We start from the raw sequence: 14,081 nt of genomic DNA, 5'->3' as shown, positions 1-14,081 counted from the left end.
TGGAGTGCAGGCCAGAGGTGCAAGAGCAGTGAGATGATTCATCAGAGACAGAGTGGGGAGCAGAACAGGCAGACTGAGGAAGTACACTAATTTCTCATGAGGGAAGCAGTGGGCAGGTCAGGAGAGGTCTGCCACCATGTGAGTCACCTCTGGGCTGGGGACTAAACTCGCACTGAAGTGGCTGCAGCTAGCTTGCAGTGCTGCTCTTTCACTGGTTACACCACCAGGGAGGGCCAAAAATTGATGTTTTTAAGAGGTGATCCTTTAAAAGTGAAATTCAAAGATTTATATAAAGAAACGATTGCTTCCAAAAATTAATTTTACTACTTTAAACTGTATACAGCCTATTTTCCTGATACTTATATACTATTTTATGGTTTTGACATGCAGCATCATTTTTGGTCCTTTAAACAATTCTATCTCCATGTTATTAATTGAGAAGTAGATGTCAAAGTCAACCACCTAGAGTCCTAGACTTCTGCATTAAAAGGGAATTTTCTAAATAAGCCAAAGTTAGGTTCAAGCTCAAGTACAGCCCTATACTAAATGACTTTGGTAAGTTACTGGGATTTGTCAGAGCCTTGGTTTCCTACTATGTAACACTGGGATATAACATCTATGTCATAAAGCTGTTTTGAAGAGCATCTTTTATGTAACTCCTGAGTCACTGACATCTTAAACTCTCCTGCAACACAGCCTACTGTGTTATCATGCATTGAAGATTTTCATCAAGGTGGGAAAACATCCACTATTTCCCCAACTTCTTAGATCACAGAGCTTTTATTCTATAAAACACCTCGACAGACCAGACCACTGCCCTATAGATCATCCTCCAGGTAATGCTGCTGCAATACTGTGTAACTTATCCAGTGATAATATTATAACAAAACATCTTGTGTCCTGGCTGGCACATAGTTGCGATTCATGATCAATGCTATTTCTTATTTGCAGTCACTTTTAAACTTCTCTGAACCCCAATTTCTCTTTTGTAAGTGAAGCTAATAGATTGACTTTATAAGTGATGAGAATTACATGAAATTAGATAAGGGGATAAAAATGTAAATCAGCTCTAAAACTTGTGCTTAACACACACACACACACACACACACACACAGCTCTCTCTGGTGGTGCAATGGGTTAAAGCACCCCATTATGAAGCTCTCTGAAGCCACTGCAGCATGAGTTCGATCCCCAGCCAGGAAGCTGACCCACATGGAGTGGCAGGCCTCTTCTGACCCACCTGCTGCTCCCCTCAGCAGTGTACTTTGTCAATCTGCCTGTTCTGGTCCCCACTCTGTCTCTGGTAAATCCTCTCACCCACCACACCTCTGGCCTGTACCCCAGTTCTGTAAGCATAAGTAAATAAATCTTAAAAAAAAAACAAAAACAGAGGCTAGTTCACAGAGGAAATATTGCTCTTGGGTTACATGATCAATAAGTACAACTTAGCAGACTTCTTCAGGGAGAATGGTTTGGAACACTGGTCTCCTGACTTATTGACTCTTGACTGGCTCAAACTGTCTCTCAGACCACTTTCCTTCACACTAGTGGTGTCAACAGCAAAGAGTCAACAGCAGTGGCACCACACCCAGTAGAAGGACCAAATTGGGAATACGTGAGGAGGTACCGTGGCAGTCATGAACCTCATCTCTAGAAATTCTGACTGAATTAGCTTTGATGGGGCAGAACAAAGGCATCTGTTTAGAATACTCAGTTGACACTAGTCTCTCAGTCGCACTCTAGAGCTTCAATTTATGTGTTCACTTGCACTCAGTAAATGTTGCTGTTTACTAACTGATTCCAAAGGTAGCATCACTAATTCCAAGCCACATATAAAGCAAATATTTAATCTTCAATACTCAGTAGACTGTCCAGGGGGCAGTCAAAAAAAGCTATGCAGTTCTTTGAGATAGAAATATCAGTGCATTCTCTTGATAACCTTCACGTTTCCTTGTAAAGTCTTGTCAAGCCTACAAAAAGCAGCTATGAGGTAGCTAACTATTTTGTCTCTGCCCCTTCCCCTCTTGAGTAACCTCTACTCATCTTAGATTGAGTTAGTTATATTCTCCTCCTCTTTTTGTACATGCTCTCAAGTAAATGACCACTTTTCCATCAAGGAATTACTGTGAAGATCACAGTGACCCACCAGGGCCATCGTATATAAAATTCCAGGACAGGGGTCGGGGGGGCAAAGGCTTTAACATGAAAGAAAAGTTCTCAAATTCCATTTTTAAGTCTTTGGTTCTCAGAGTTCTGTGTATCTCAGAATCCTCAGGAGGTTATTTAAAATACAGACAACAGGGTGTATCTCTAGTAAGTGCAAGCCAGGAATTAGCATTTTTATCACCATCTGAAAGCAAATACTTAAAAGCAGCAGTACACATTGGTTTTCACCAAAATTCTCTCCAATATCCCAGTGTTCTCCAAAATTAGGTCATGCCCATGAGTTTTCCTTAAAACTATCTTCAATAAAGGATTTTTAAAATAGCTTTTCTCACAAGAGGATTTTTCCCAATAATTCTAAGGTTGCTGGGAATCATAAGTATTCATGAAAACTCATATGACTTCAGATTAGGTGGTGAGTGTAGGTTTTCATTAACATGGGAATTATAATTGGAGAAATAGCACTGCAACCTAAGAAGAGTGCAGGACAACTTGAAAAGACTAGATAAATATATCAGCTACTATGGAGCATATTACGTTGTCTAACGTGCCTCCTAACAAGCTAATGCAATAAGGGGAAAAAATAAAGCTGATTTGGCTTTCGACTAAAATTATGCATTGAATTATTTTAGATTCTTTCCAGTAAATTTGAAAGTACCTAGCCAATGCATGGAGGGGCGAGAATATGCCCTTTGGAAAATCAGTTGGATGATAGGATAATGCACCTCATAAACCTATCCAAGGGAACTTCTTTCCAAACACCTCACTGCATTTGACTAGTGTTCTATTATGTTCTATACGAGCCATCTGTGGCCAAACAGCACTACAGTGAATTCTAATTAGCATCCAGGTCCTGACCCTCTGCGTTAGGTCCATTTCTAAGTAAGCAATTTAAAAGTTACCTGAATCGTCTTGAAAAGCAAAAGGGAAAGAAAGCCTGCTTTCTTTTTCTTTTTCTAGTATTTTCTGCACATCTAAATGACATTATTAATTAACTTTCCAGATAATGAAAAATTTCCAGCCTCTGCTGCAGCTTTAGCTTGCCTGTAGGAGCCGTTTCATTATGCGTCTCACAGTTATGGGGTTTTATGTACAGATGCACAAGCATCTTGCAATCATTTTTGCTTTCCAAATCCTCCCCACAGAGAGTGATACATGGAAAATGGAGCTCTCCTTTATATTTTCAGAGAAATTCCATTTGCAAAGATAAGGAAATGCTGGTGGTCGAAAATCAACATCTCAAATGTGCTGTGTGACTTCATCCCCTACAGAACCTAACCTTTGCCTAAATCAGCCTAATCAGCCTAAATGTGGCTGATCAGTCAAACTACACAACATGTTTCTAGGTCCTGGTGTGTACATTCAGACACACAAAAAATAATGAGCAAAACCTAAGTGATAAAGCTACTGATTTCCCCTGATCAGCAAAACATGTTTAATTTGGCTAAACCAGAATTTTCTTCTGCCCAGGTTTTCAACTGGAGTGTTCAGATTTAAAATATACAAATACTCAGATGTTTCCAACTTCAAATAAGATTATTACCCTAATCATGGAGTCTTTACCCACCATAAAAATAATTAGTGTCCACAGAGTATCCAACCTAACCTGGTATTTCTCTTTCCTCAGTGTCCATTAGCACTTCATCAGATATTCTCCAGCATTCTCAACTTCATCTCTTTTATAATCTGACCAGCCTATTTAGCAAGTAATTTGAAGAAGTCACTACTCAGATTATTACTGTAATTGTGCAAAGCTTTCTCTTGCCTGGAAGTCTAAACACTCATCAATTAACAAAGAAACTAGGAAGTAATTAGCATCCATTTATAAGTAATTTTACCAGTGTACAAGCTGGCACTGTCTTACAAGCCAAACAAACTCTGAAAGATATTTATGGACCAATGGAAAGGTGACTTGATGACCAAAAGACAAGAATTCAAGATACTCAGCTATTTCTGAATAACTATATGTCTTTGGGTAAATCATTATACCTCTTGCATTCTTAGATTCCTTATCTGTAGCATAGGAAAGTTGCATTTAAAGCTCTCTTCCTGTCACAAAATTCCTTAAATGTTAAAGATGGCAAGACTGATTATAGACACAGCCAGACATCTTGAGAACAGAGAATAACAATGTCTAGGCAGTGAGTTCTGGACAACTTTAGAGTCCTGCTTCCTCCCAGCCTTCCCCCAGAAAGCGTCCCCAAACCCTGGTCCTTTCTAATCAAGAGGTATGGAAGGGCTGAGAGAACCAACAGCTGGAAGAGTTCAGGTGGACCAGTTTCTCCGAGTATCACCCAACCCAGACCTTCTCTAATCCTGCCATAAGTCCAGCTGTCCCTGGAGAAGAAGAGGAGAAGAGAGGAGGGCAGAAACCTTGATTCACTGAGCCACTAGTCACAAAATACCTTAGTTTTAAACCAAGACTGAGTGACCTGAAGTTACAAAGTCCACTGACAGAAGGGGATCTTTAAGCTAAGGTGAGCCCTATTATTATTAATCTTAGTGGCATGCATCGTGTCTCTCACCACAGATGCCTACCCATCACACAGAGGCGAAAGCCGCTATAGTGAGATTTGTACCCATGACGTAAATACGTGGTGTGAAAAGGAGAAGTCCCACATTGGGCTCAGTTTTACTTGAGGGCAGGGTCGTTCTCTGTAGAAGGGCATGCAAAGAACTTCTTGGAAGTTATTTTTATGGTCCTAACTCAGCTTTTAGTTGAGTGGATGGAAGGACAAGACCCTCTTCACGAGGTGAGGTCCCCTGTCCCGTGTGTCATCTCAAACTTCAGTTCAGGTCTAGTTATATACACATGAAATTGGTGTTCAGAGAGCATGCAGGCTCCCAGCTCCCACGGGGGCCTGTGGCAGGCTCAGGAGAGATGGGAAGAGGAGAGAAGCCAGAGGCCAGAGACAGTCACATTGGCCTGTGCCAGTGACTCCAGAGAGGAGAGAGGAAACCTGGGTACTTTGGGTTGGCAGGCAAACCCACATTTCTCTCTTTTTAATCATGTGGAGATGCTTATGTCTGCAAACATAAGACCCACCAGAAGCTGATCTTTACTGCAGAAACATCTCTGTGCTCTATGGTTTCCAGCTTGGGTATTTTGCAGCTTCCTCTCAATCACTACCAGCCACTTTTGTCCTTTTGGGGGCAGGAAAATGTTGCAACTGCTCTTGAGCTTGCTTCAAAGGCCAGTAGAGACTGGTCTTTGGCTGGCCAGACATTAGGTCCCTACAACACTTCTTTGCTGGAGTGGCCACGTCCTCTGGGCATCTAGGACAAGGGGTGGGCACCATCACCCTTCTTCTTCCATGAAGTGGCAGGTGAGGGACCCTTCTCAGGCATGCTCGGCACCCAGACTCTCCCATAGCCTGGCTGAATGATTCTCTTTGAAAGCAGATTCAGGACATGATTCTCTTTGCAGGGCATCTCCAAGCCTATTTGTTAGGCCCTGAAGGTTCTAAAGCCAACTTTTATCATTCAAAGTACCTCCTTTCTCCTTCTTTCAAACCCTTGGCTGGCGCAATTAATAGCTTCAAAGACACAACAGCCTCTGTAGATCCACAAAAGTCTATTTAAGAGTTCAAAGCTACAAATTGGACCCTTTTTCTCTTTCTGTCATCCCTAACATATAAAAGCTCTGGCTACAACTTTAAAACCAGGGGAAAGGATGGTATTCAGAAGTAGAAAAGTACATGGATAAATATCAAAATGTTACATAGCCTCAGCATTTTCCTCCCTTTTTAATTTTACATAAACATAATCCTATGATGTCAGAGGAGAATGAACTTATACATCCCATACCCCTAGAGATTCGGTATATATGCCTCAGCAATCCAAGGTGAAAATTTATTTAAGAATTCTTAAAATTTAAAAAAACGTGTGTATACAAATATGTATTACCTATATACACATATATTTCACATGAATATTATATACACATGTATGGCATATATACATGCAGATGGTGGGATCTACTATATATACTTTGTAGAATGTAATATATACTGCATACTATATAGTGATATGCTATATAGTCTATGCCATTCTACAAAATACTGGTTGTTGTTTTTTTTAAGATTTATTTATTTGTGCATACAGAGCTGGGGTACAGGCCAGAGGCTCAGGGGAGGTGAGAGGCTTCACCAGAGACAAAGTGGGGAGCAGAACAGGCAGATGGACGAAGTACACTGCTGAGGGGAGCAGCGGGTTGGTCAGGAGAGGTCTGCCACACCATGTGGTCACCTCCGGGGCAGGCAGGAATCGAACTCATGCGGAAGCGGCTTTAGATTCTCAGTGCTGTGCTTTAACCCGCTGCGCCACCAGGGAGGGCCTAAAATACTGTTATTTTAATAGAAGAAAGTTTTTCTACATGAAATCTTTAAATAAAAACGAACACAGAAAGATGATCCTTATGTATCTGTGTCATCAAATAACTCTTTGTCCTGTTAGGTATTATTTTTATGACTTGAAGAAATCTTGTTCCTTCTTGAAGGAACAAGAAGGCATTCCAGGATATTCATTTATGCCCCTAACTATAAAACAAAATCTAGGTTCAGACAGCAAAGATGTAATTTGGGCACCATACTCCAGGTGAGCAAATAGAAGATGAAGCAAATAGAAGATGAAGCAGGAAACAGGAGAGGTAAAGGGACATAGAGATATTTAATTATGATATTAATTGGAGCTAGGGAAAAATAATCACAGGACTGTGTGTTCCGTTGCCAAAGGCAGGACAAGGCTCTAGGGCATCGAGTGAAGAGTCAGTTTAAGGGGTCCACATTGGAGGTGGGGGGGTCACACTTTGAAGGATTTAGTTCAGTGTCTATATTCCTCCACCCAAAGTCTTGGGCACAGACTCAAGTAAGCATCAACTTCTCTATAACTCTCACACACAATTTACTTTGACTCCTGTTCTGGAATCTACTAGAATGACCAACTTTCTATCTTTTTTTTTTTTTTTAATCCAAGGATGGTAATATGAATAATGACCCAAGGATTCTGAATAAAACCAGAAAACTAACAAAGTCAGAGTAGATGGTACTCGAACCCTAAGTTCTGGAATACAGTTCACATGACTTGATCCATCTGTGATTTCTAGAGTCTTATAACTAGCAGGGGATGTTGGAAGCCTGATCTCTGCTCTTCGATCATCAGTTATCCTGTGATCTAATATCCAGTGAAGATATTAAACATACGTGACAAGACTTTCCAAAATCTTAAGGGTGCACATATCTGTATAGGATTCTTCAGTCCTTATTACTTAAAATGATTCCTAACTCAATCCCCCCCCCAAAAAACTGAACATTATAGCTTCACTTCCACATTAGAATTCAATGTTCAAAGTATTAAATATTTAAAATTGATTTGTCATTCTTGATTTAAAACAAAAAATTTATGGAGACTCTTGCACCTCAGAACTATGGCAGTAATTTGACCAAACCAAGAAAATATTAGAAGTTGTTCTGGTCCCATGACTTCTTAATAGCCTCTTCCTTGATAGTCTATATTTTACTGAAAATGGTCTTTACAAAAAGACTTCAAATCATAGCTTACCTTCAAATTATAGCAGCTTTATACATAAAATGAAAAATTTTTATACCTTTAAAATGATAATATTAAATATATCCTTCTTACTTATACATTACTTATGATGTAAAAATTTACTAGTCAATGGCACATAGCACAAGTGTCTTTAAATAAGGATCCTAATAAAAGAGAGAAACCTATACACATGCAAAATTTGGATTATATACTTGGCAAGATCGGCATTTCTATAAAATAATTTGTCATAAAAACCCTGAAAGGTATGCTTCCTAAGTAGTTCTCCTAAATGGACCAATGAATAAAATTATTGAATGCATAAATGTTAAATATACAATGAGAAATCATTCTGATACTTGCCATCCAATGCCAAGCTTGCACCAGTGAAAGTTAATCCCCAGCAGCTACCCTGAGTTGTTTCAACATTGCAAATTCAAATGAAATTCAAACATAATTTAACTCCTACAACTTAAAAAAATGACTCTCCACCTAGACTACTTTTTCTGCAGCTGTTTATTTTAGTTAAAAAAAAAAGAGAAACTTGATTAGCTCCTTCTACCCCTTCCAGGGCAAAATTTGCAATATAAGTTTAAAGGTGTCAGGAGAGAATAATTTATGTTTAGGCTCAAATGAATACCAAGAAATCAAACCCATAGGAGGCCCCATGTGGTCAGCAAGTCAGAAACACACGAAGAGGAAGTAAGAAAGAACAAAGAATGGCAGGAAAAGAGCAAGAAAGACTTAGGGAGTTGTCTCCCAAGGGACATACCACAGGCACCTACAAAGTGGAGGAGAGAAAGGACTTTCTGCAAAATTAAACACATTCTTCTTCTTTTAAAACCAATAGAGTTCTGGGCCCTCCCTGGTGGCGCAACAGGTTAAAGCACAGCACTGAGAATCTAAAGCCGCTTCCTCATGAGTTCGATTCCCGCCTGCCCCGGAGGTGACCACATGGTGTGGCAGACCTCTCCTGACCCACCCGCTGCTCCCCTCAGCAGTGTACTTCATCGATCTGCCTGTTTTGATCCCCACTCTGTCTCTGGTGAAGCCTCTCACTGCCCCTGAGTCTCTGGCCTGTATCCCAGTTCTGTATGCAAAAATAAATAAATCTTTAAAAAAAAAAAATCTTAAAAAAAAAAAAAAAACCAATAGAGTTCTAATGGAAGGTGTGGTCTCAGAATAATTTCTGTTTCTGCTTAAGTCTCTCTCCCTCCCTCTCTCTCTTCCCCCCCTTCCTCTCTTCCTTGTACACACACACACTTTATCACTGCATAGTGTCCGAATCAGCATAAATGGCAATATCACTACCATAGTTTATTACTAGAAATTCACTTATAAATAACTTTTTCTATCAAATTTATTACAGGAAGTCATTGTCAGTCATCCCTAGACACAAAGATTTTTTTTGTTGTTTGTTTAGTTTTAAGCCTCTGCAGTTAGTTTTCATCTCCTTCTTTTAAGTACCTATACTGTCATTAATACACAAGCTGCTATAATGCCAGGTATGACGTAAAGACGAAAGCATGCTGTGGGCTGGGTAAAACCAATGATAACAGGCATTGAAAAGTCTATGCTTTAAGCATATATGGAACTACTACTTGAATTCAAACATTGCTTAAACAATTCAAAGGAATTGGTGCAAGAAAGGACATAGAATGGCTTAAAGTAGCATCAACATTTTCATTCTTCCTCCTCCCCACCCATCCCCCTATTCACCCACCTCTCTGACTCTGTCTCTCTCTCATCTCTATCTCTCCATCAGTGAATGCCATAGACTTAAAATATTTTCAGCGATGTCTAACATTTTACTTTCAAGAAATAGAGTAGTGTCAATCGTTGCCCTGCATGCTTTACCTTCCTCAACTCAATTATTCTCAATAGTTGTATGAAAAGGACACTTATTGTTCTCACTTTACAAATAATGAAGCTGAGTGAAGGAGAAAACAAATGCCTTGCCTGGTGTAACCTACCTACTAGGTAGCATAGCTGAAATGTGACTCCAGCATGCTACAGCAGGAAACTGTCACACTGTAATTAATGATCATGCGCAGATCTATTGAAAACATGAACTACTTGCATGTTGGAAGGACCTGGCATCCAAGCGACGGGGGATTTTTCCCTTCTAAAAAGGACTGAGGGTCATTCATCTAATTTTCTTGTCTCTACAGCAAGCAGCAAAGTAGACATCATGATGTCTGATAGTTTCTGCAGAAATTAGAGTTTAGGAATTGAAACCTTCATGCTTAAATGTCATATTTCTATGGCTCTGAGAACATGAGGGAGCTGATGAAAACCAAACCCAGAAATAGAAGGTTTAGAAAATGACTCTAATTTTATCTGAATTCAAAAGTTCATATTTTATAGTATATGTGTCCTTCATTCTGAGATTATAACAGCAAATTGATGAATGAATACGTGCTCCTCCTTGCCACTCTGTACTGAGAGTGACCTTCACAGTTTTATTTCCTGTGACGGTGAAGCTGTGGGGGTTACCTGAGCTTGCAGCTCAAAGGGACCTTAAAAGGTCATCTTTCCTTGTGACGGCAGCTAAAACTTGGAAACAGAAAGGTCAGTCCCAATATCTTGCCATTTTCTTTCTGACAGTTGGAGACAAAGTGAGAATCGAAAAGAAATCACAGTCAGTGTGATCAAAGTCAGAAAGCTGACTCTGATAACACAATATTCACTCCTGCACTGGTAAGGACACGCCCATACTTGGGGATCATTGAGAGGATAGAAATGTTTCTGTACTTTCCGGCAATATATACTATGGAGGAGGGTTGGGATTTTTTTTTTTTTTTTAAAAGACTTAATGGAAACATACTGTGGAAACGAGAGCTATGATGCCATCTCCACTCGTAAATGGACATGAAGGATTCCAGCAAGTCACTTCCGGGTTGTGTCTCCAACCCGAACGTCGCTTGGGAGACTGGCTTTAAAAGCATATGTTTGAGAGTTAAAATAAAGCAGAAATTGCCCTTTTAAAGGTCAATTGGAATTTCCTAACATATATTTTTACGGGAAGGGAATCCACAAAAAAAAGCTCTTTGGAGTGATTCAATAAAATGTAAAAAAAAAATCAAGCATAGAAGAGTTCAATTGAAAGCAATTAAGTTAGGAGAGTCAGATGGATTGAGTTCAAATGAGAACTTTTCTTCTTATGAGCCATTTTTCTTGGGAAAATTACTTCATAGCGCCAGTAGTAAATTTCCCTGTCTATAAAATGGACATAATAACTCCTTCCTTATAAGGTTACTGTGAGTTTATGTATAATAGCGTTTATAAAATTCTTGGTATTTCTTCCTTCCTTCTCTCCCTTCACTCCAGGTTAACAATCTTCCTAAAACCAGGAATATCCTGTGTAAAAATAGTACTTCTTCCACTGAAATAAATCTCTAAGCAAAGGTTGCAAAACCCTAGAACATGATCCCACACGATGACACTATAAAATGCCTTTTGGTCTTAGAAACACATAAACCTCACATATTTCACTGTAACATTCATGCTGTAACATGTTTTGCTGTATGCTTCATAGAAAGAATTTTGCATTTCTTCTCTGTACGGCATGGCAGTTCCTTTCAAGTCACTGAACTTGACCACAACTTGCCATTTAAAGCGATTAATAGGCATAGACTGAATTTTCACCTTGAGTACTCTAGGAAAATAGAATTGAATTTCAAATCCTGTAAGCCCTCAGGCATAAAAGTACAAGAAGTCATATTCAAACAACTAACTTGTTTAAAGGTTTAGATTTGATAGGCCACTCATTTACATCGGGGATCTAAATTTATACCTCTGGTTTCAAATCAAGTGGGAAAATGACAGAATACTGTAAGTGACAGGTTTCATGAAACAAAGCAAAGCAAAGTGCACATTTTCAAACATACGAGTTACATGTTGACACAAGGACACCAGACATTTTGTATTTTGGACACAGAAACTCCAGGACACCCCTGTGTGGTTCTCACAACCTTCAAGACATCAGTTAGTGGCAGGTAGCAATATGGTTTTCAACCACGTGCGTTTTGTCAATTCACTATACCTAAGTAATATTTGAACTTCCAGACACTTCACCAAAGACTTTGGGTTTTTAGAGGATATTTTAAGAGTAATCTCATCTAAAACAATACTATTTTATCAAAATCCCTATCAGCAGAAATTTATTATCTGAAGATCCTCTCTTGGCTGGAAGAAATGACAGCAAACTGTGTTCTTATATCATTTATATACTGTGCATGTGAGTAGATACACTGAAATTGTCATAGATAAGTCTACATATATAAGCCATCTGCATATGTATCCCATTTTATAACCTCAACTCCATTTTCTTTTTGCACTATGCCATTGTCCTCACTGTGCAGTTCAGTACCATGTTATTTTCATTTCAACCACAGCTGCATCATTGCTGCTGCCAGATCTCTGTTTTTTGGAGAAAATATACAATTTAAAATTGTTTTTTTTTCTTTTTTTTATCAGAAAGGAAAGTCATCAAGAATTAGATTTTATTTTAGGAACAAAGTAAGGTTTCATGGGAGAAAAAAACAAAGCCTTGGTGTAGAGAAGGTTTGTTCATTTTCTATAGCATTACTGAAGTGTCGTATGCCTTGATAAACCTATCAATGTTTGGAACATCTCAATGGGGGAAATGACTTAATTTAACTCTGTTTTGGTGTCTCAGCAAAGGTAAGTTGTCTACTTTGACAGCCTTGAGGTTTTCTTAACTGGGTCATTTTCTACTACTGCCATTGTGAATGAAACCCTAAAAGTTTGCCCAGCTAACTTGCTGTCCCGATGTCCCCTAGTAGAAAAGGCGGGTGGCCCGCGGGTGGAGGAGGAGGTTGGGAACTGATGGAGAATTTATCTCATGGCAGAGTGGCCTGACACCTATTTCTTGTATTCATAAAAATCTAGGCAAGATACAGCTCAGTGGAGAATGAAGAGAGTATGGTCAAAACTGACATTGTTATTTCATGTCCTCTAGTGTCTCTCTTTCAATGCCATCATGGAAGAACTGGGGATCTCACTCAAAAATCAGAAAAAGCTAAAGAAAAAGTCAAGAACTAAGGGGAAATCTTCCTTCACAAGTATCCTTACTTGTCATCAGAGACGAACTCAGAGGAAAGAGACAGTGGCGTGAGCTGAGAGAACACCGTCAGAAGCTTTCAGGAAGCGAGAGCATATGTTGCTCCAGGTTTCTGGAGAAAGGATTTCTAGCAAGTGGGCTGCATGTTTCCATATGTCTATATACATAACTCTGATTATGTATACAGATATAAGAAACACAGAAGCTTCAAAAGCTCACAGAGAGAGATATAGCTTGCACATTGGCGCCAATTCTTTTGAAATGAATTTGTATGCTCACTTATTTTTCCTTTCCTCTCTTGCCCAATAAATTGCTGTGTGTGCTTTCTAAATAATAATAAAACAACAGGGTTTTTTTTTTTTCCAGAAGTCTGAGTGTTGATTTGTTCTGGTAACTTATTCCCGTTCACAAGTTTGGTTGCCAAATGCCATCAGCTGGGCTGTTCACTATTTTGATGAATCCTCTTACCTCTTTAGACTGACACAGTCACTTCTGACTGAGTTAAAACACAAAACACTTCATGGATACCAAATACCTAGCTCTTACAGTAAGGTGAAATCATTCATTTGGGGGCTTTAAAGTTTGATTTTAGAAATCATTTAAATGATACTCAGGATCCGAGAGAATAAAGCAGGAGGAAACTAAAATAGGGGAATTCATGTAAAAGAGAAAGGTGCCCACCACTGTCTCAATACCCTCTTAGGTTCTGGAAATTGCTAATGAGGAAGACAGGCCTGGCCCTGCCCTCACACAGCTTATCATAAAATGAAGAGGTATGCAATCTGTTAGGAAAGCAGGATTTGCACCTGGAGGGAGAGACACTGGATGAAGGGCAAACAGAAGTGCTTCACCTAGTACTGGGCCAAGGCTGTCTTCCTGGAGGGAGGTACAGTGAAGGTAAGAACTGATGACCAAGAGCCCTCCCTGGTGGCACAAGGGATTAAAGCGCAGTACTATGAAGCTGTCCACAGCCACTGCAGCACGAGTTCGATACCCCAGCCAGGGAGGTGACCCACCTGGCACAGCAGATCTCTCCTGTTTCCCTGCTGCTCCCCACTCTCTCTCTCTGAATACTTCAGTTCATCTGCCTGTTCTTCTCCCCACTCTGACCCTGTGAATCCTCTCACCCCCTGCCCCTCTGGCCTGCACCCCAGGGAGGACTAGGATGGGGAAGCAAGCATTGCAGGCTGAGGGAGCAGCATATTCAAAGGCATTGGAATAAAAGAGACTAGGCTGAGAAGGACAGAGGAAAAAGGATTTGGTGTGGCTAGGATGCAGGGGTGCAAAG

The 14,081-nt window shown here is 39.8% G+C and overlaps 1 protein-coding gene across 2 annotated transcripts in view; it reads left to right on the top strand.

The window, feature by feature from the left end:
- GRIK1 (glutamate receptor, ionotropic, kainate 1) overlaps window positions 1-13,150 on the top strand; it is a 344,258-nt gene extending 331,108 nt beyond the window's left edge. Inside the window, exon 16 of one of the 2 annotated variants that reach the window (XM_004675333.1) lies at window positions 12,692-13,150. In XM_004675333.1, the coding sequence (XP_004675390.1) occupies window positions 12,692-12,847 (156 nt within the window). In that variant the 3' untranslated portion in view covers window positions 12,848-13,150. The remainder of the gene's footprint in view (window positions 1-12,691) is intronic. The other variant, XM_004675332.2, reaches the window with a different exon arrangement.
- The last annotated feature ends 931 nt before the right edge of the window (window positions 13,151-14,081 follow it).

The sequence above is a fragment of the Condylura cristata genome, unplaced genomic scaffold, assembly GCF_000260355.1.
Source record: "Condylura cristata isolate star-nosed mole 26May11 unplaced genomic scaffold, ConCri1.0 scaffold00003, whole genome shotgun sequence".
NCBI classification, from domain to species: Eukaryota; Metazoa; Chordata; class Mammalia; order Eulipotyphla; family Talpidae; genus Condylura; species Condylura cristata.
This window is presented reverse-complemented; position numbering and strand designations above follow the sequence as displayed.